The sequence below is a fragment of the Capra hircus genome, chromosome 4, assembly GCF_001704415.2.
Source record: "Capra hircus breed San Clemente chromosome 4, ASM170441v1, whole genome shotgun sequence".
NCBI classification, from domain to species: Eukaryota; Metazoa; Chordata; class Mammalia; order Artiodactyla; family Bovidae; genus Capra; species Capra hircus.
The window spans coordinates 68,068,183-68,091,004 of record NC_030811.1 but is presented as its reverse complement, the minus strand read 5'-3'; the positions used below and the strand labels follow the sequence as shown (position 1 = coordinate 68,091,004).

The 22,822-nt window shown below is 38.2% G+C and overlaps 1 protein-coding gene across 1 annotated transcript in view; it reads right to left on the bottom strand.

The window, feature by feature from the left end:
* The window catches only part of TES (testin LIM domain protein), a 63,675-nt gene extending 44,235 nt beyond the window's left edge, over positions 1-19,440 (bottom strand). The window contains exon 1 of the mRNA XM_005679162.3: positions 19,185-19,440. Coding sequence (XP_005679219.1) covers positions 19,185-19,211 — 27 coding nt within the window. The 5' untranslated portion in view covers positions 19,212-19,440. The remainder of the gene's footprint in view (positions 1-19,184) is intronic.

Genomic DNA, 22,822 nt, shown 5'->3' with positions numbered 1-22,822 from the left:
TTCTTGAACCATCCTCAGCAGAGTTCTTCCGAATTCCATTGGTCAGTTCAAGTTCTATTATTTAGTCCTTTTTTTCTATACTATGATACTCATTTACCCCACTGGACTGAGTTTCTATATTCGAATTCCTGATGCCTGCTGCAGAGCCTGAGATTTGTAGAAATGCCAGAAAGTGTTATCTACTTATTTAATACTTGCTTTAATTTAATCAAATCATTTATGATATAGCACCAAGGAATTCCCATTGCTTTTCACAAAAAATAAATAAAGATTTTAAAAGGGCTCTGGCAAGGGGTGGTGGTGATAATAACTGCAATGGCAAATAGTTATGGAGCAATTATATTGTCAGGAATGGCTATAAATTTTCACTTGGGCCATCTCATTTTATACTCATAACAATGCTATGAAACCTGTTAATTATTATCTGTATTTTCATCCAGGTGAAGAAACTAAAGCAGAAAACTGTTGACAGGTCAGCTGCACTGCAGAATGCCTGTTCTTAACCACTAGTGCCTAAGCACAGATCATGAACCTGCAAAGACCTCAGCTCAGATAAATATGTGATATATTAATTCTTTTTAAATAGAAATGTAAATTTTAATTTGAGATCAAAATATTATACCAAGAATAAAATAATCAAGTAAGGGTCTTTAGTTGTCAGGACCACTTATTCAGAAGCAAGTGGGAATAAAACTCTTCATAGCAGATTCTAGAATTCATTTTCACATCCTTTCAGCTTTTCAGTGCATGAAGTACAAAGGCAGAGCCCTTCGTGAAACTATATCATAAAATCCACTGTGAGACAAATGAACTGACACTTTTTTGTTCACACATAGTAGTAAATCAGTACTGTGATAGGAAGGAAAAGAAAACAAGTAATCTTTCAGTCTAAATAGTTCATAATAAATTCTGTTCTGGAGGTACTGGGTCAATCTTCCTGGAACTTTAACAAATTAAATAGATAACTCCCATTCAGTCTTTCCCTACATTCCTTAAGGCAGTACCAGTATTAGGTAAGTGATACAAGGACTGTAACCAAGGCAATTTGTCTACTTTGGTCTGGGATATAATCAAATCGTAAATTACTTAAAACATCTACACAACCTCAATAAATATAGTAACAGTTTTGATGAAGACCAGAAGTAGATCCTGTTGCTTTTTTCTAGGAAACAATAATGAATTGTAGTTTTGTTAGGGTACCTTAAATCAATTCTAATTATGCTATTTCTTAATGACCACTGGTAGTTGTGAAGGTGGAAGTGGTAATAAAAATACCTCAATTACTATTTGTTAGGGGCTTTCCTGGTAGCTCAGCTGGTAAGACACCTGCCTGTAGTACAGGAACCCGGGTTCGAGTCCTGGGTCAAGAAGATCCCCTGGAGTAGGAAATGGAAACCCACACCAGTATTCTTGCCTGGAGAATCCCATGGACAGAGGAGCCTCTTGGGCTAGAAGTCCATAGGGTCACAAAGAGTCAGACACAACTCAAGCGACTTAGTACGCACATGCACCATTTGTTAAGACGTTAATACTTACCAAGCACGATACATACATCACCTGATTGAATTTTCAAGACAACTGATGGGAAAGTGTTATTACTCCTATTTCACAAATAAAGACACTGAGACTTGGAGAGATTAAGTAATTTGTCTTGTGGGCAATCTGCCAAAAGCCGACAGAGCTGATTTGAATCTTGACCTTTCTAACTCCAAATCCTGAGCTTAACTACAAAATCACTATTTTTTCCTCTAAAATGAGACTCTGAAGATAAGTAATAATTTAAATGAGTCATAGTCCTCATCTATAACTTCTGTAGAACAATAGATAGTCATCTGAAAGACTGTCTATTTGTCATCAGCCAGGAATTCCTCCTTCCTAGACAAACCTGAGACTGATTGTAAGAAACCTGAGTGTCTGCAAACCACCTGCACTACACAGGAAGCCCTGAGGTGATCATTCACACATATAAGAGGACCCTCAAAAGTATGGGGCATAAGTCAAGGAAATATTCAGGGTCCTAATGCAAAATGGGTCTCTTACAATGTTTTAGGAAGAGGAAAAAAACTGTTTTAAAAGAAACAAATGAAATGCAAATGAACAAGTTAATTCTCAAAGTTGAAAGATCTTTATTCAAAACAAGTAGGTTTATCACTAGTACTGAAAATTATTAACTATATTATATAGAAGATTCCATATATTTATGCAGTGTCCAGGGGTAATATAATGAAGCAAAAACTGCAATAATTCTTTTCTTTTTCAAATCACTAAATTCCTAGATTCCTAGTGGAAAACATCTGTATTACTTTCAAATTACTTCAAAATTTGGGGGCTGAAAATAACAAACATTTATCATCTTATAGCTTTCTATGGGTCAGGCAGGTGGGAGTGGCTTATCTAGGTGGACTGGCTCAGAGCCTCTTGCAAGGTTGCAATCAGGGGTCAACTAGGGCTGTAGTCACTCAAGGCTCAACTGGGGAAGATCCACTGTTAAGCTGTCTCACACTGGCACCTATGACATGGCAGCAAGTTTTTCCCAGGCCAAGCGAACCACAGAGAGTGAGCGTACCCAAGATGGAAGCTGAAGTCTTTAATCTTCGAAGTACCATCACATCTGCCATGTTACATCCCTTGGCGGCTATTGACCAGGACCAGCCCACACTCAAGGGAAGGGACTATGAATTCTAGGAGGTGGGATCAATGGGGGCCATCTTGACAGCCTCTATTCTGTTTTGATTTTAAAAGCTACGACTAAGTGATCTGTAATGACAGACTTTACAAAGGGAGGGGATATAAACGTGCTTATCTACCACCCTTACCTTTATTTTTTTTCCACTTCAAATATTTAAGTCTCTATTCACCCCAATGGGCAGAGTAAACAAAACTTTGCTCTTTCCTTATAAATGCTCTCATTTTATTCCCCTCAGTTTAACTGTTCACTCAGTCAAGATCAGGGAACAGTCTTTCAGAAGACAGAGTAGAATGATTTTGTCTCTTATCTTATTCTCTAACCATCTTAACATATATACACACTTGTGTACACACACACATACTTGTTTTAGAACCCAGTCACAAACCAGAATACAAACTATCAGGTTTGACTAGCAAGAAATTTCTAGAAATACATTTAAAAGAAAAATTTCTCCCATTCAGAAGGCTGTCTTTTCACCTTGCTTATATTTCCCTTTGTTGTGCAGAAGCTTTTAATTTTAATTAGATCCCATTTGTTTATTTTTGCTTTTATTTCCAGAATTCTGGGAGGTGGATCATAGAGGATCCTGCTGTGATTTATGTCTGAGAGTGTTTTGCCTATGTTCTCCTCTAGGAGTTTTATAGTTTCTGGTCTTACATTTAGATCTTTAATCCATTTTGAGTTTATTTTTGTGTGCGGTGTTAGAAAGTGATCTAGTTTCATTCTTTTACAAGTGGTTGACCAGTTTTCCCAGCTCCACTTGTTAAAGAGATTGTCTTTACTCCATTGTATATTCTTGCCTCCTTTGTCAAAGATAAGGTGTCTATATGTGGGTGGATTTATCTCTGGGCTTTCTAGAGATTTCTCTAAGAATTAAAGATTTTAAAATTAAAAAAAATAATAATAATAAAACATTTTAAATCTTAAAAAAAAATAAAAGAAAACTTTCACAATTTTTATAATATGTCATAGTCCTCCTTAATGAACAGAGGACAAAACTGGAAAAAGACTGATATAAACCTTATTTTATAACTTTTTGGATGATGAAAAGGAAAAAATATATAGTACTTTGTGATATCAGAATGTAAATTACTTGAATCAAATTAGGTATATTTATAGGCAGCAGTTCATAACTAACTTTTCAGTACTGTATACTTATTCAAAACCTAATGTATCCTCACAGTATCATTGGAGACAAAAGAATTTAGGTTTTTTTTTAAAGATTGCACTTATTTTAGGCAAGTAAATTATAAAAAGAAATGCACTGCATCTGTTCAGTTTATGCTGGCTCCTTATAAACATTTTTCAAATTGACTGCTATCAAATTATTTCTAAACTCTTAAGTAAAGGCAGTCACCTGAGCTGTTCACCAATTCTCTTCTGTGAATTCTGTTCAAAAAGAGCCTCCTCCTAACTCTGTTACTTTGAGAAAGACAATGCAGGCTATAAAAGTGTCACAGGCTACAGCTGCTGATGAAATGATTTCTTAATTAGGATTGGCTGAGCTGTGGCTCAGTGGAAAGACTTTGTAATGCATGTGCTTTTATACACAGGCCTCAGAAACTCCCAATTATCAGCTATAAAAGGTTATTTTTAAAATGTGATTCCAAAAGGCATCTGTAAGAGTCTCCTAAAAGAATTTAGATCATGACAAACAATTCTAATTTGGTCTTGTGTCACTAACTCCACAGCTTGCTCAAAGAGTGGATTCCACAGATATCACTGTTTATTGAAAAGCCTTTTTAAAGACTGTACATACCAAAACTTGAATATTGTCATCATTTTTTACCAGGCTTAAGGGCTACAGTATTTCTTTAGGAGTATAACTGAGGAGTAAGGATGACTATACAATTAAGTGATGTATTGCCATTGACTGTGTACCTAATCAGAGCACATGCAGAAAAGAGAACAGTACAGGCGTGTTTTCAGAGACAGAATGAAGGGAAAGCCCTGTGGCACTGGCTTGAAAGAGCTGTTAGAGCAGGCTGCCCAGGCAAGCACAAGCATCCAAGGGAATCTGGAGAGGAAAAGCCCAATGAGGAGAAGACACAGAAAATCTGGGGTACAAGGTGTCAAAAGGCGACCTTCTTATTTTCCACTTTGCCCAGGATTGGCATTCAGGTGTATTTAGAGCAAAAGTAAAGTTTTAAAGCACCGGTAGAGGTGTTAGAAGCTTTGAAAGGAAGGGAGAGATGCAGGAACCCTACTGCCAGATGCCTTACGCTTATGTACTTTCTGTCTAAACTTTTCACACCATCCATTGCTCTGGAAAAACAGAATTATGTTTATATGATGTGCTATGTAAACTTAAGTGCTTTAATTAATTTTTGACCCATCGTTTGGTTTTTGATTTATTAGAGAAGTGGTGTGGATTCACATGCTTTTTGTTCTATATTTAAACTACAGCCCAAGGACTTCCTCACTACAAAAGGTACTGGGGTTCAGGGGAAATAGACAACTTTCAAAACACATACACCACCTTTTTACAACTAGAATCAAATTTCAATTGCAGAGTAATTTAATTTTCCTTTATATTGATGAAAAAATAAGCAAATAAATCAAAATTAGATTTGACTCGGTTAGAAAGGGGGCCGTTCTCAAGTGATCAGTGATGTCAGGGAAGCTACAGTGCCCAGATTCTTTCTTATGTACAGAGGGCTAGGAGGGTAATTCAGAAAGAGAAAAGTCTTCTCTCAGACCTTTTCCATAGCTTTCACTGTGGGAGGCCAAGAAGACTTACATCCTAGCAATAGAGGGAGTATAAGTTACAATCTGTTGCCTAACAAACCACCACTAAACAGAGTGGCTTAAAATAGCAACCATTTAGTGTGCTGTTTCTGATCATGATATTCTGCTCATGCTTCTGCAGTTTAGCACCTTGGGCTGGGTTCAGCTGATGACTCTTCTGGTCTGAGCTGGGCTCACTGCATTGGTAGTCACCTTTCAGGTAAGCTAGGGACAACTAGTTCAGAGGAGGCTCATATGGGATGTTTCATCTTTTCTATGTAGTCTCATTCTCCAGTGGGCTGAGCTAGGCTAACTCACATGGTGGTAACAAGGTTCCAAAAAGGAGATGCAAACAAGCCCTGTGAAGTCCCTGGTCACAGCACATACAACACCACTTCTAACACTGTCTGCCAGCAGCCTAGATTCAAAGCGTAGGAAAATAGACTCCATTTCTTGATGGGAAGTGCTAAAAAGAACTGTATCCATTTTTGCAACTTACCAAAAACTCTAAGGAAGACTACATTCAGGAAAACATAACTGTTTGCTATACTGGACCAGAGTACCTGGCAATGTTACATCAAATGGCCCCACTAGAGACCCAATAACATAGCTCTGAAATCTTTCCCACAGTGACTAGCATACAGCATGTACTCAACCAACTGCTAGCAACAGTTACTTATAAATTTTTATTTTTATCATAAAAAACTTGCAAATTTTAAAAAAGGAAAAAATGAAATCCAGTAATTTAATACATTCCATTTATTGAATTTTCATTATTTCTTTGTGTTCAACAAAGCATCAAGTATCAATAATTCTTCTGAAAGTGTTAAGTAATAAAATCCTTGATGATATATTCAGGTACCTGTTAAATGGTTTTAAAATCTATGCAGGATTTTCTTCTGTCTAAATTGGATTTCTTGATAATAATTATAATACACCTATTTTTCATATGTGCAGGTACCATACTTTGTGCTTTAAAATGTTCATGTTAATTATTCTTTATACCCCTGTGAGATTGATGGTTGTAATGCATTTTCAGATAAAGATCCTGAGGATTAAAGGTTTAAGTAATTTTGCCAAATTCACACAGCCAGTAAGTGTCAGGGCTAAGAATTCAACTCAGAATTCTAAAGCTGATGAACTTTCTGCAATTCTGGATCTCCAAATATTTACTTATTGATACTAAGGTCTAGATAGCTAAATAAAACTCATCAGAGAACATGAATAATAACACTGATCAAGTACTTGCTACATGTGAGGCACTGTTCTAAGTGTTTACATGTATCATTTTATGTAGTCTCACAATAACCCAATAAGGAGGTATTATCCATGTTTTACAAATAAGTTTCCTAAAGCCAAGGAGGCTAAGAAACTTGTCTAAATTTCTAGGGGAGTGTCAACCAGGATTCAAACCTATGTAAGTTCTGTTCTGCATCCTCTAAACTCCCTGTTCCAGAGAAGTGGGCAGCAGTGGTCCTCTGGATGATTTCCATTCCCCAGCTTGATTTCATCTGGTCCATGAGAAAAGTGCCAACAAATAGCATCTCAATTATTTTTACCTGTGACATCATAAAAAAAATATGGATACTGAGCCACTCATCTGTCTTGCCTCTCTCTACTGCTAATCTGCCTATTTCTCTTGGGAAAATTTTCTATTTTGCTACCAATGGCAGGGTATAACACACAGCATCATTTGAATATTTGTATAATCTACTTTCAATTTATTGCAGTATTTAAAAGGTTAGATTTTGTAATTCCTCTTAAAAACCTTTGGCAATTTGATCTTTTCCAGAGAAATGAGTTCTACATTTCTTCACATGGAGATCATATGACCTAGCTGGGATGAATCTAGAGAGGTCTGTTAGCCTCGAAACTAACAGAAAAGAGACTAGATCACTCTAAAAATCAAGTAAAGGATATTTCAAGATTTTTTCAGAGCTTTTTCAGAAAGGTCAAAGACTGTCCTGCTTTGAAGTATCAGTTGTCTATGAAACTGTGCAGAATATCTTCTCGGAACAGACTTGTTACAGGAAAGAACTTCAGAAAAGTATACTTCAACCCCCAAATTAAAAAAAAAAATTAATCCCACTATAGAATATATAATAGTCTGAAGTAATGATCCAAATTCTTTATTCCCAGGTAGTAGTATTAAACATCCACACCCTTGCCTCGTAGTCATTAGACTAGAACTTTCCTCCCCTTGAGTTTGAACTTGGACATGTGACTGCGGTGACACAAGCAGAGGCTTAAAATGTGCTCCTGCAGTTGGACATGCCCACTATTCTCCAAATGTCTGCTTCAGATATCCAGTGATCTAAGGAAGATGAGAGATATGGAGAGCCAGTGTAGTCCCAACCCACAGCTTGCAGCCAAGCCCAGACTACCTCAGCTAGACTCCAGTGTGATGTTTTCTCCTCTAAGTCAAGAGATGACATTAAATAAGAATCATGATTAGGAGAGAGATATAGATCCTCAGAAGTAGATTATGTTCCTGTACAAGCTCAGTGGCACACTTGGAAATTCAAACCTATAATCTAGGAAAATCACAAATCATATACCTTAGCTTTATTCTAGAAGAGTCAATGCTAAAAATGTTAATGGTGAGAATGTGAAGGGTTTACAGACGTTTTGCAGCCATGTTTCTTTAGTTCAGATTATCTATTCTTCCTGGAAATCCTTCTTTGTCTACTTATCCTATAGGAGTTAGTTTGACTGATGTTTCCTCCATAATGTTGTTCTCAATCCACCCAATTATATTGCTTCTGCTTCTGAAACCTCATAATACAGTAGTTGCCCTTTATCCACACTTGCGCTTTCTGCAGTTTCAGTTATTTATGGTTAACTATGATCCAAAAATATTAAATGGAAAATTTCAGAAGTAAACAATTCCTAAATTTTAACTGCATTCTGAGTAGTGTGATGAAATCTGGAGTCTGCTCTGTTCTGCCTTTAGTTACAAATCATCCTTTGTCCAGTTTATTCAGCTGGTTAGTCACTTAGAAGCTAATTTCATTACCAGACTGATTGTTACAGTATCACTGTAGTGCTTGCATTCCAAATAACCCTTATTTTTACTTAATAATGGCTCCAAATTGCAGAAATAGTGATGCTGGCAATTCAGATATGACAAAGAGAAAACTTAAAGTGATTCCTTTAAGTGAAAGATGAAATTTCTCCACTTAACAACAAAAAAAATTATATGCTGATGCTACTAAGATCTATGGTAGGAAGAAATCTTCTATCCATGAAATTGTGATGAAGGAAAAACAAATTCTTGCTAGTGTTGCTGTTGCACCTCAAACTGCAGAAATTATAGCCACACAGTGCATGCTAATTGCCTAGTTAAGATGGAAAAGGCATTAAAGTCATGGGTGGGAGACATAAGCAGAAACATATTCTAGTTGGTGGTAACGTGGCACCAGAAAACATGAAGCCCACATGAAGACTTCAGCAAGGGATCCCCTAAAATGACTTATACCACTTAGTGCTTCCCAGGTGGCGCTAGTGGTAAAGAACCTGCATGCCACTGCAGGAGGCAAAAGAGACATGGGTTTGATCCCTGAGTCAGGAAGCTCCTCTGAAGAAGGACATGGCAACCTACTCCAGTATTTTTGCGTGGAGAATCCCATGGACAGAGGAGCCTGGCAGCCTACAGTCCATAGGGTTGCAAAGAGTCGGATACGACTGAAGCAACTTAGCAAGCATGCATGCAGGAGATGGTTACAAATATTCGGGAATGGGTTTGGACAGAAAAATATAAAAATTACTGCACAGACTGGGTCTGCCATTGAATAAGCCACTGCTCCATTTTGGGTAGGAATGAAGAAGTTAATTAAGGAGAGAAACCACATCAACAAAACTTTCACTATAGTATATAGTTATCATTTTTCTATTTTTAGTTCTTGTTGTTAATCTCTTACTGTGCCTAATTTATAAATTAAATTTCATCATCAGTTTAGTTCAGTCACTCAGTCATGTCTGACTCTTTGCGACCCCATGAATTGCAGCACGACAGGCCTCCCTGTCCATCACCAACTCCCGGAGTTTACCCAAACTCATGTCCATCGAGTTGGTGATGCCATCCAGCCATCTCATCCTCTGTCGTCCCCTTCTCCTCCTGCCCCCAATCCCTCCCAGCATCAGGGTCTTTTCTAATGGGTCAACTCTGCGCATGAGGTGGCCAAAGTATTGGAGTTTAAGCTTCAACATCAGTCCTTCCAAAGAACACCCAGGACTGATCTCCTTTAGGATGGACTGGTTGGATCTCCTTGCAGTCCAAGGGACTCTCAAGAGTCTTCTCCAACACCACAGTTCAAAAGCATCAATTCTTCGGTGCTCAGCCTTCTTCACAGTCCAACTCTCACATCCATACATGACCACTGGAAAAACCATAGCATTGACTAGACGGACTTTTGTTGGCAAAGTAATGTCTCTGCTTTTGAATATGCTATCTAGGTCGGTCATAACTTTCCTTCCAAGGAGTAAGCGTCTTTTAATTTCATGGCTGCAGTCACCATCTGCACTGATTCTGGAGCCCCCAAAAATAAAGTCTGACACTGTTTCCGTTGTTTCCTCATCTATTTCCCATGAAGTGATAGAATCAGATGCCATGATCTTTGTTTTCTGAATGTTGAGCTTTAAGCCAACTTTTTCACTCTCTTCTTTCACTTTCATCAAGAGGCTTTTTAGTTCCTCTTCACTTTCTGCCATAAGGGTAGTGTCATCTGCATATCTGAGGTGATTGATATTTCTCCCGGCAATCTTGACTCCAGCTTGTGCTTCTTCCAGCCCAGCGTTTCTCATGATGTACTCTGCATAGAAGTTAAATAAGCAGGGTGACAATATACAGCCTTGACATACTCCTTTTCCTATTTGGAACCAGTCTGTTGTTCCGTATCCAGTTCTAACTTGCTTCCTGACCTGCATACAGGTTTTTCAAGAGGCAGGTCAGGTGGTCTGGTATTCCCATCTCTTTCAGAATTTTCCACAGTTTATTGTGATAGGCATGTGTATATAGGAAAAAACCATATATATAATGGTTTGGTATTATCTGCAGTTTCAGGCATCCACTGGGGGTCTTGAAACATCTTCTCCACTGATAAGGGTAGAGAATGGTAGTCGTAATGGTCTGTATTCCTATTATTGCAGTGCTACAAAGTGTGCAGCCTGCAAACTGTTGGTTACCAGTTTGTTATGAAACATACAAAGAAACTGAAAGAAATTAGGAATTGTTAAGCACTTTGACAGTAGGTCTGGTATATTTCTTAAATTGGCCTCATTTTTGTCTTTTTCTTTTTAGTAATTCATTTTTATTGTGTTTTTAAAAGTATTTTGCCTGGGACAGATTCGGAGTTTTGAAAAAATGGTTCCTCAACACAGATATTTTGAGCAACACTGTATTACAGCACTTATGTTATTTATCCAGCACTGTAGTTAATTCACATCTTGCCCACTAGCTAGCCTGCCTACATTCCTTCTTTGATCCACCAGAGATGACATCATGGAATTTTGGGGGACATAAGCTCAACAGGTGATACTGATAGAAAAGGAATTAAGATACTGTAGTTTTACATCTAAATTGAAATTTTAATATCCTCTGTGAAAAATAAATGGTGACTTTGTTTTGTCTAACCCTCAATTATTTGTATTGTATGCCAGTATTCCATAATGAAAATATATTCTTTACCTTTACTTTGTGACTCATTCTATGAAGACTTCCATGATATTACACTCATAAAAAGAAAAATACACCTAATATTTGCATTGTCATTTTGCAATGAAACACGATATCACTTTATCTTTAAACAAAACAGGGGTAATAAGTTCATGGTGGCAACAGACATTAACGGACTCAGCATCAAGGCATCTGTGCTAGGATTTCAGCCTCTTTGTTTGCTAAGCGCACTGTTCAGATACGAAGCTATGTAACCAACAGATGCCCTGAAACCCCTTTTTAAAATCTGAATGGTGGTCAGAATGTCACTGTAATAAAGACAGACTGAAGCATAGGTGATTTGAGGATGATCCGGCCTCATCCAGAGTTTAATTATATTTACATAGTGGTAGCCTGGCTGTTGCTTAGCAGATGCGCTCTCAGCAGTCCTCAAACTGCCTGGCTTCTCCTACAGTCCCCTCCCTCAAGCCATACTCAAACCCAAGCAGTCCTACATTCTTGACTAGCCAAGGATAAGAGAAACTGGCAGTCCTAAACTATGCTTTTCTCCTTTGTTGAATATGACCAAAATAAAAGCAGTGATACCTACAATCAACCAATTTTTATAGCTAAATACTACAGAAACATGAAATACTTCCATAGCAGTCCCCAGATTATACCTAGTGAGTTTCTTTAGGTAGGTTCTTTCTTCTATCACCTTCTGTTCTTTCTTATAGTTTTTGTAAATGGCAATGAACAGTGATTATAAAGGTTGAGAAGAAAAAAGAAAGAAAAATAATTAAAAAGTCATTTTAGAATCACAGCTTGAACTTGCATTAGAAAATTATAGTCATGCATATTAATTCTTCTAATTTCCTATTATTTAAGTAGGGAGTTAGGTAGATCAGGTACTTGAAAAAAAAAATAAGTGAAACTATTTAAGATATGACCGGAGCTTTTTTATAAAAGAGTCAAAGACTGGAGGTGGATAGCTGAAAAACATAACTTCTAAATTTAATCCTCTAATAACAGTGCTTAAGGCACATTTTAATCCATGGATTTTACTCAAAGATCAAATACAAATTTATCAATTATCAAATTAATTTTTCCTTAAAATCTTGAAAGTTTGAGGTTCTAAAACTCATTTTCAATTTGGTTAGTCTTTTCTCTATTTTCTTATCACTGAAGAAGTTATTTCATAATTCATAATTTATATAATAATCCCTAACATCACTACTTTGTAAAAAAGCAAAATAATTTCCTTTATGTATTGTATATCGATGATCTAATAAATGGATTTTTAAAAAGTCATTCTTTCAGGAACCATGACAGTAGTTACCAAACAAAAACTAGTAATGATTGTAAACAGGAAATGCAATACAGGAATGACCCTTGCAGCACATTTGTAATCAGGAAAAAGACAGTTTGTTTATCTATAGGTGTAACACTGTAAATGTTTTAGCTTTATCTGATTATGAGCTTCTTCACATTCTAATACATATAAGCTGCTTTCTCATTTCTTTATCATTTGATATTACTTAAGACAAATAATCACTCCTAATTACAAAGCTTGCAAAGCCAGGAACAAATGCCAAGAATCACCACTAAATTAGGACATTCTGTGTTACAAATCTAGTGTAGTCTTGTCCTGTAAAGAGTTCACTAAGGGATATAATCCCATTTGTACTTACTTTCTATCATTTATTTTGTCATTTTTTTTCTCTATCATTTCTCTCAATAGTGTAAGTTCTATAATACAAGGTATCTTGTCTTTTTGTTCATACTATACCCCCAGGGTTTAGAAAAATGTTTTGCACATAAACTACTCACATAGTTTTTAAGTGAATCATCTTATTTTGGGAGAGATAACTTTTAAAGACAATAAAAGCTCCATTATTTTTCATTTTCCTGTAATTAAGTACCATAGAGAGTGATATACATCATAACTAGGCTTATTTGCCTCATGCTAAGAAAGCAATTTATATGCCTTTGAAGCTGTAAACTAAAGAGTTAAATGAATTAAACTTAATGTTTTCAAATACGCCACAAATATGTAAAAGGCAAACTAAGTAAAAACAAGTTGAAAAAGCAGCTAAGATCTATTAAAAAATTCTTCATTTTCTCATGGACTCCATACGAATATATAACATTTATATACAGGCCATTTCATTGAAAATCATATATATTTATATATTCTTGGCCTGTATGATTTTTAAGCACTGTGGAATATTATTATATTTGGTAAACTACTGACAATATTTTCCAAAGTCAAAAAGAGTAACTGGGTTTGAAGAAATCTTAGAAATCACTTGGCTCCCCTATTGATTTTTATGAATATGGAAAATGAGATCCAGAGTAGCAAAGATCACAAAGACTACAGTGGACCCAGATCTGCTAATTCTCAGCCCAGAGTGAATTTAAAACATCATACTGATAAACAGACGTGAGAAAGCTAATATACCATAAAAGATCTTTCTGTATACTACTGCGCTTTACCTATACTGGGTACTTACTGATCTTTTCAATTTCTGAATACATGGTAGTGATTTGGCGTGTAAAAAACATATTCAAATTGGGGGCAAACTATATCCCTACTTCTGGCTTTCAGAAAAAGAATATAGGAAGTAGTACTCTTTTACCAACTTATTGTTCTTTCTACTGAACAGACCCTTTAGACTAGACTAACTCTATGGTCCATGATGTTAATTCCAGGCTCACAAGACTGGTACCCTACTGGAGTTCAGTGACTGCCTCGTTAAATAGTTCATTTTGGTGTTTCCTACTGCTTCTCAATAGGTCTTCTTGTATGAACAATTCTCCTAACACTGAACTTTTTGTTTTTAACTGCTCTATTCTGATCTGCCATTCCAGCAGCACTTAGAGTACTTTGTTGCTAGGAGAAAAAGAGGTTTAGCCTACCATGTTACGTGTAAGGCTTACTATCAACTCTGGGGTTCAGCAGGTAGAACAGATTCTTCTACAGGCCAACCATGAGTACCTGTATACAATTCCAGATGTCACTAGTTGAAAGACAAAGAGCCAAAAGCAGGGTTGCTATTGTTCAGAACCATATTAGGTAGCTAGAAGGCAGCATTATCACTGCTTCCAACAAAACCTGGGAATCCTAGAAGATACAGTCCAGAATATTATTGGAGCTTATGGAATTTCTTTGACTGTAAAATCTCCCAGAAGTTACTTTTCATGATATTTGTACTTATTTAGACTTTGTTTCCATGCAAAAAATGTCAAAGGCAACTTACACTAAAGGCATACATATGATCATGGGTAAAGTATAAACTATAGAAAACCAGTAGAGTAGTAATTTTATTGGAATAGAAACCATTTCTCCAATATAATTCCTTTAAACAAATAAAAATGTTGAAATGCATCTTAGGTTTTTTCTATTAGGGAACTTCATTCAACATATATGCAGTGATCAAAGCAAGGGTATCAGAGGACTCAGGCTAGGTGATGTGATGGAAGTCACATGGATTATGAAGACTATGGTGCAAGATCATAGTTACTTTCTGCCAGTTTCAGATCAACCTATCTAAGCCTTAATTTTCTTATCCTTAAAATGAAGCTAGTCTGCTTCGTAAATTGCTTTGAACAGAAAACAAAATAATTATACAAGTATAAATAGGATATGAATTTCCCTCAAGAAGCTTGCAATCTAAGTAAGAGAAAGACTATAATCTACAGGGAGAAAGTAAAATGTTTGCTAAGAGTTATGATAACATGCTTTGGGAATATAGAAGAAAGAGATTTTCCATCTAGCTGGTAACAAGAAGAATGATTACCTGGAGGGTGATGTGTGTGTTGGGGAGAAAGGGGGGCAAGTAGGGTGAGGAGTGTGTCTTGGATTAGTAATATTTAGTATTATTGAAGGTGAGCTAGCAAAGTCAAGGAGAGAGGTGATGGTACACAGCTTGATAGCCAGTAGAGACATAAACCCCTAATTCAACTTCATAGGATAGGATTAAGGAACAAATCAACAGAAAATCTACTACAGTTCTATTCAAACCAATATTCAAAGCAAGTTAGAAAAAGCGACTTTTCATGTCTAATTAATGTAATGACTCACACTATGGCTTAAAAGAGATAAAAGCCCTGCTGAGGAACACTTTATTCTGTACTTGTTCTGAGAGAGTAACTGCCTCTAAGGTAAAGCCCTGGAAGCCCTCTCATTACCCCAAGTCTTGCCAATGATTCTCAGCAAGAATGGCTTCAAGCAGAGAATTCAACTGTAGAGCTGAACCTCCAGGTCACCGTTTACTTGCCTTTTCCACTTCAGTCAGGGGCCACCCTAAGAGAAAAGGTTCATTCTAATTTCTAACGGAGACAGTCTTTGTGGTGCAGTAATCTTTCCAACTGCAATCACATGGTGTCACTTTGATTTTTCGGCAAATGACAGAAGCTTTCAGAACATGTTTGGATGCTGAGAAAGGAGATGTTTTAGTGACTGTGTAATCTTTAAAATCCCATCTTTTTAAAGTGAAAGAAACAAAGAAAAGGATCTTACAGAAAAAATACGCAAGACGTCAGGAAGGATCAAAAGATGGAGGTTAGAAAGGAGGCAAACAATGAATAAGGTGTAAAATTAAAAGTTCTATAGCAATTCCAGGCAGCATAAGGGAAATTACTATAGTTCTCTTTCTCTCTGGTATGTTTTTAAAGGGAAAAAAGTGTTTCTCAGGGGAGAGTAACACAGAAAGGAAAGAGGAAAATAGCTGGCTGTGGGCCATGATTTAGCATTCATCACAAAATGAGACTCTGTTTCTGTTTCTCAAAGGTCATTGTTTTTTCCAAGCAGACACAGGCTCTACTTACATGAAGTTAATTATAATGAAGAAACACAAGACATAAGGAAGAGATCTAGACAAGAAACTCCAAAGAAAGAGCAAAGATGTAAAACTCAAATTCTACTCTAAAATATTATTAAAACAAAACTCTGTATAACCAAACTAGCTCTTACTTCCTAGCAACAGCTCACTTACCTCAAACAAAATACAATATAGTAAAATCTAGCTATAAAAATTCCTTGCCTTTTTGATGGTGTATTTTAACTGGTAATTAATCCAAATTTATGCCCATGATAGACACCCAAGTTCTCCTCTTAAAAACAAAAAATCTTATAATAACATTATCCACCTAGGTGGATGTGAAATAAAGATAACCCTCTAATTCTTTTTACATGAAATGTTAATGGGAAAGTAACATTTGTCATCTGCCTGGAGAAAATTTCTTATGAAAACAACAGTAAAAAGGTTTTAAAAGGGAAAAAAATGCCATGCATCTTAAAACAGAAGTTAAATTTAGTTTTAGTTAAATGGCTGTGTCTTTATTTCAACTTTCAGCTATGATTTTTAAAAGCTATAGTAAAACTATCAGTTTTCTTGTATATCCAAGTGAAAAAGAAGGGAGACCTGAAAAGTATCTAGATACCAAAATAGGGTAAGAAGGCTCATAAGATCAAAGATGATCTTGTAATGTTTCCTTCTTCTCATGTGTTAGAAAACAATTTCTAAAGGGAATGCAAGTTTCTTTTTGAAATTATGAAATGTATTTCTGGGACCTCTAAATTCTTTGTACTGGGAAACACTCTGTCAAATATACAGAACATTAATCTGTCAAGGATCCTACCTAGACACAGAGAGGGTATGTTTGGCAATCAGACTGGACATCTTTGGGATCTTTTACTTTCCAATTTACTAGTTGAGGACTTTGCCCTGAGAATCACCAGTGATGACAAGGTAGTGAAACAAGGATTTGTTACTGTCATGGTATTGTCTGCACAAGTTTTAAATTTATGGAATCCTTTTTCTTGGGGCGGCAGGAGGGGAGGAGGAAGATGAGAGAGAAGGATAAGATTCTCGGTTGAAAAGATAACCTTTTAAAGTAAAGGGAAGATGCAGGAGAAAAATTACACCATATATCAAGACCATTATTTATGATAATCTACATTCTGAAACTAAGGAAACTGTATAAATAATGTCTGGATTTTTCCCTTGCTAGCACATATAATTCTTAACTCTGGACTTTCTCCCTCAGAACTACTTCTTGTCTCAAATAATTTCAAAATCACTTTTGAATGTTACTTGTTTTTTTTTTTTTTTTCCTCCTTTTAAATAGAGGGTTTTTTTGTTTTGTTTTGTTTTGTTTTTCCGGAGCAGACAGGTTCACAGCAAAATTTAGCAGAAGATACAGCATTCCCATATATCTCCTATCCCTTTTCAGACCACCCCCCACCCCCATTATCAATATCCCACATCAAAGTGGTACATTTGCTATAACTGATGAACTTCCACTGGCACATCATCATCCCCCAAAGTCCACAGTTTATTTTAGGGTCCACTCTTGGTGTTTATTCTGTGGGTTTTGACAAATATATAATGACAGGTATTCACAATTACAGCAGCGTACAGAATGGATTCACCCATTCATCCCTCTCTCCCAAAGGATCTGGGCATTTAAAAAGTCTTTTTTGAAGCACTATGTTTAAGCATAGACAAGATCCCCCCCCCCAAAATTTTTAGACAAGTACTAAATTACCCACTGTTTCCCACATGAAAAACAAAATAAGCAGCGTTCATCAACAGATGGCTAATTAAGGGGCAAACAAAATGCTTTCCTAGTGGCAAGCAAGATTAACAAAAAATGTGCTGCTGCTGCTGCTGCTAAGTCGCTTCAGTCGTGTCTGACTCTGTGCGACCCCAGAGATGGCAGCCTACCAGGCTCTTCTGTCCCTGGGATTCTCCAGGCAAGAACACTGGAGTGGTTGCCATTTCCTTCTCCAATGCATGAGCGCGAACAGTGAAAGTGAAGTGAGTGTCATCTAGAAGCAAAGAAAAGAATAAGAAACCAAACTAGAAGACAATAGAATTCAATCACTGTACTCTCAGAATTTACGTTTTCCTGTTCTTGAATTCCCTTTTGGAAGCTGAGTCTAGTCACAAAGGGCAAACATGTTTTTTTTTTTTCCCCCACTGCAGGCTTTTTATTTTTCAACAGCCTCCTAACCTAACCTAATATTTTGCACTTGCATATATTTTCAAAAATCCAACTCTGGGCATGAAACAGAACTAATGCTTAGGTTAGAAACCTTGTCTTTAGAAGATGAAGTAATGGCAATGTTGATAACCCACAATGAGCAAGAGAAGAAAATTAGGTTCTCTACTTTCCCCTCCTTTACTCTCAGCAGAACTTCCTTCCTTATTTGATAAGGAGCAACATTTCCTTCTCCAAGGAGCAAGTAGCTTAATCAATTCCCTGGAATGAGACGACCTTTCACACAGAACGTTACACTGGAATGTGACATCAGCATTCCCTCTGAGTCACAGTCTAGTCCCACCCTTTTCTCCCAGGAAACGCGAGTCTCCTAATATCACGGAGCGGCTCAGGTAGGGCCGTGGGTCCTGACGCCCGGAGGGCAGCCAGTCAGGAAACGTCTCCTGGAGCTAAACCACCGCTGACAATCGTCCTTTGGGACTAGTTGCCAAAGGAACATTTTCTTTGGAAGACGAAGGCAGTGCTTTGGAAGTCAAGTAATAAATGACCAGAGACCTCCCCCCCAAAAAAAGTTCACCTTTCACGCCATCACCACCCGCTGCTGCGAAGGAAGCACATTAAATCAACGCTCACTCTAGACAGCCTCTTGACTGCCAAGCTGGGAAGGGAGGAGGTCTGAGCTGTCAAAAGTCTCATCAGTGACCCCAAACCACAAAGGCTTAATAAAGTTCAGCTTCCTGAGACAGGAAGAAGTAGTGTCACGGTTTCGCCCGAACTCGCCCTAAGCTCATCCTTTTCTTCTTGGGAGGCACAAGCCCAGCCAAAACATCTTAAGAAAAAGTTTCAAACACCTCCAACCGTTGGACTTGGTTAGACAGGGAGATATGTCCCGCGCCCGCCCTCGCGCGCCACTCTCAGTCGCTCCTGGGTTTCAGGAGTTAGTAGGGCCAGCGGACACCCCCTCTACCCGAAGGACCGGGTACTGGGGCCCCGGGCGCCGGCGATCCCGACACCGCTCGTGCCTGACCGCCCTTGCGCCCCACCAGCCACTGGTAGCCAGGGGGCGGCGCCCCGCGCAGGTGAAGCGGCTGCTGCCAGCCACCCTACCTTCTTTACTTTGGCCTCCAGGTCCATGTCTATGTGTCAGAGGGGGTTTCTCCTCCTGTCGGGGATATCACGCCCAGGATCGCCGGGCGTCTGGCACCGTTGCCGGTACTGGAGGAGATGTACCGGGACACCGGCGCCACCGCCGCAGCCACTTGCCCGGCACGGTCAAACTTCCGCTGCCCAGTCGGCTGCAGCCGGCCTGCGGCGGGGACCGGGAACAAAGAGGCCCAAGCAGCCAATGGCAGCCGGGCCCCTCCAGGCAGCCGCCAATCACTGAGCGCCGCACGCACCTTCGCTGCCGAGCGCCGCGCCAGCAAGGTGAGGGGCGGGGCCGCGTTCGGGGCGGTACCCTGCGGAGCTCAATCCTGTAGCCCCGAGTTGGTCTCTAAGGCTCCGCTGGGCGTCCTGACTACCTGCTCCCAAAGAATTGGAGCCCAAGCTGCCTCCAACTGAAATGAGGGAGTCTTTTCCATTCAGTCAGCTTGAACCTGTTTTCCTTGGGACTTTAAATATGAATTCAGAAAAAGAGAAGTTGTGGGGATTGTTAGGGATCTTCGTGATGGAAATGCACTCTATAATTTCACTGTTGAGTTGTGGAAAAGGCACTTGGCTAAATACTTTTCTCCAATATCCCAAGCACTGGCTGGAAACCTTATCTCAGACAGCCAATGAAGAGGGTTATATGGGTTTTCTGAGCATTTGATAGTTCAAAAATGAGGATAGTGTGAACCACTAAAGGGATAACTTACACCATTCCTTTGGAAGGAGAGGCTTGTCCTTTGCCCCTGTTGTGTGAAATGATGTGAGGCTGCTCATGTGCCTCATGCTTAGATGAAGCAGTATCATAGGCATAACAAGCAGCGCTGCAGCTCTAGATTTGGATCCATATTATGGCCTCGTTCAGGAGCAATTGCAATGAATACTATTGCCTTGGTGGACCTTAAAGGAATTCTAGGGATTATTGAGTACAACTTTCTCATTTTGCAGGGAACTGAGGACCCCAGAAGTATAGAGACCTGCCCAATTTCTTAGTCTCTTGGGGACAGAGCTAAAGCTCATGAGTCTTTAAGCAGTGTCTTCAGCTTGTTCCAGATGGAAAAAAACAACCTTTTGACTTTTTTTCCTCCGTTCATGGTAATGATAGAAAATTATAATGATTAGATAGCAAGTGACCACCTAATCTGCATCTACTTTTAAAAGGGAAAAAGTCCCAAATCGTATAGCTATTTAGGTCCACATTTCTCTCCCCTTTGGTGGTGGTGGTGGTGGTGGTGGTTTAGTCTCTCAGTCATGTCTGATTCTTGCAACCCCATGGACTGTAGCCTGCCAGGCTCCTCTGTCCATGGGATTCTCCAGGCAAGAATACTGGAGGGGGTTGCCATTTCTTTCTCCAGAGGATCTTCTCGACTCAGGATCGAACCCAGGTTTTCTGCACTGCAGGCAGATTCTTTACCAACTGAGCTACAAGGGAAGCCCTCTCTCCCCTTTACCTTTTGAAATATGGTAACTTAAAAAAACCCAAATTCATTTTAGCTAATGTTTTCAACCCTTAGGATCTTCCCCTGGACAGACCCCTGGTGTCCCCTGCCTTTTGTTTGTAGAAGAACATTAACTTCCTAGGCTTTTCCCAAGTTCCCAAAAGCAAATTTAATCAGTTAAATGAGAAATTGCAAAGACAAAGGAAAACAGTCAAATGAAACTAAATAATAATAGTTTGGCTGTAAAGTAAAGCCAAGGGCCTTTAGTTCTTCCTTCAGTGCTATAGATAGTATCCTGAGCCATATCCTTGTACTGGTTTTATAGAAACCAGGCCCCACTCCAACCAGATGTACCACCAACATGTAGGCCCCAGACCAGATGGAATTAAGAAGGTTGATGATTGGGATTCCTGAAACCGCGTGCTGTTACTTCACCACCGACAAGTCAGAGAATTGTGCACAAGCTGGTCAGGCACACTACAACCCATACCCCAAATGCTGCCTTTAAAAATCCTCCCGTAAAAACCATTGGGGAGTTTTAGTGTTTTGAGATTTAGTTGCTTGTCCTCCTTGCTTGATGCCTTCATGATAAACACTGCAGTTTGCTTCACTACAACCTGGTGTCAGTAGCTTAGCTTTGTCTCATATTGGATGAGCAGACCCAAATTCAGTTCAGTAACAAACAGAGCACTGATTTATGATGTGATGTTTTTCTTATTCTATTAATAAACTAAAAATGAAATGACCAAGATGGTCATGAATTTTTCTTCTCACTCAGTTTAATTAAAACTTTTCCAAGCCATTTTCCCAAACCATGCTACAATGTTTGGGCTCCTGCAAAGTTTGCCCAATGTAAACTCCAATGAACATGAGGTTTAGTTATGACAAGGCAATTTGGTCTCTTTCAGGGAGCTTAACAGATGGAAAATGTCCAGTGAAACAGTTTAAATAAGGAATCAAACGATGTTGTAACATAAATTTTGGGCTTATTTTGTGAAATTTGAGAGACAAACACTAAAGAAAATATCTGGAAACATTTTTTAGCATTGCGTTTTGCTCTTCTCTCTCTCTTTCCTCCCAAACCTTCTAGCATCACTTTGTGTATCATTTGCTAATTGAAATTTTTATCTACCTGGAAACATTACTGTGCCAATTATATACAAATTAACATTGAGGTAGATAAGTTTTAGGTTAGGAGGATTAGATTCCAATTTCTTATTAGCTGTTCAAGTGTTATGCTAAAGAGATACTAAGGAATTAGAACTGGCATTGTTTGATGACAAGATGCGATTGATGACAGAAAAATGAGTAGAAGATAATACACATGTTGCTGGCCTGCTCATTTTTGTAGGTGGTTCTGGAAAAAGGAAAATATAGGTTGTGTTTAGTTGTGTTTTCCTGGGAGTGGGATGAGGACAAAGGGTACAGTTTTTAATTCATTAGATTTGAGGCTGGGATACTGAAGTATCCAAATATTAATCTTAGAGATGAGAACTGGAGTGGAATGGTGATTTAAGTGTCAATATCTTACATAGATAAATAATTGAAAGCCATGGATGGAAAAGATCAGCATGGAATATAACAAAATAAGAGAGAATATCAATGACCTCAATTGAGCACAGTTGAGCAAGAAAAGCACAGAATGGAAATAAAGGTTAGTTAGTAAAAAAAAAAAAAAAAAAAAAAATTAGAGTTCCCAACAACCTCTTAAGAGAAGAAATTGAAGAAGGAATTCATCAACAATGTCCAGCTATAGAAAAGGGTCAAATTCTCATTGAATTTAACAGAAAGTAAACTTGGGGAGTAAAAGCTGTATCCCATGTCAAATAGGCTATGGGACAAACTGAGGCAGCAACATAGAGAGTTAAAGGAATAACCAATGATTTTAAGGCAGTAGAAAATGTTGGAATTGAGTGATTGACTCGAAGGGGGGAGGGATGAGCATTCCTAAGAGTCACTCTTAGGAATCTAATTTGGTGACTTGTACAGTGGCTGTAAATCTCTCCTTTCCCACCTTAAGATGAGTTTCATTTGCATGTAATGATTTTGCAAGGCTGATTGGATCTGAGTTTGGCAGTCAAAAGAGACATCTGGGATGGAGATGCAGATGACTGGTTATAAATACACAGGCACAAACATCTACATATACACATGTACATA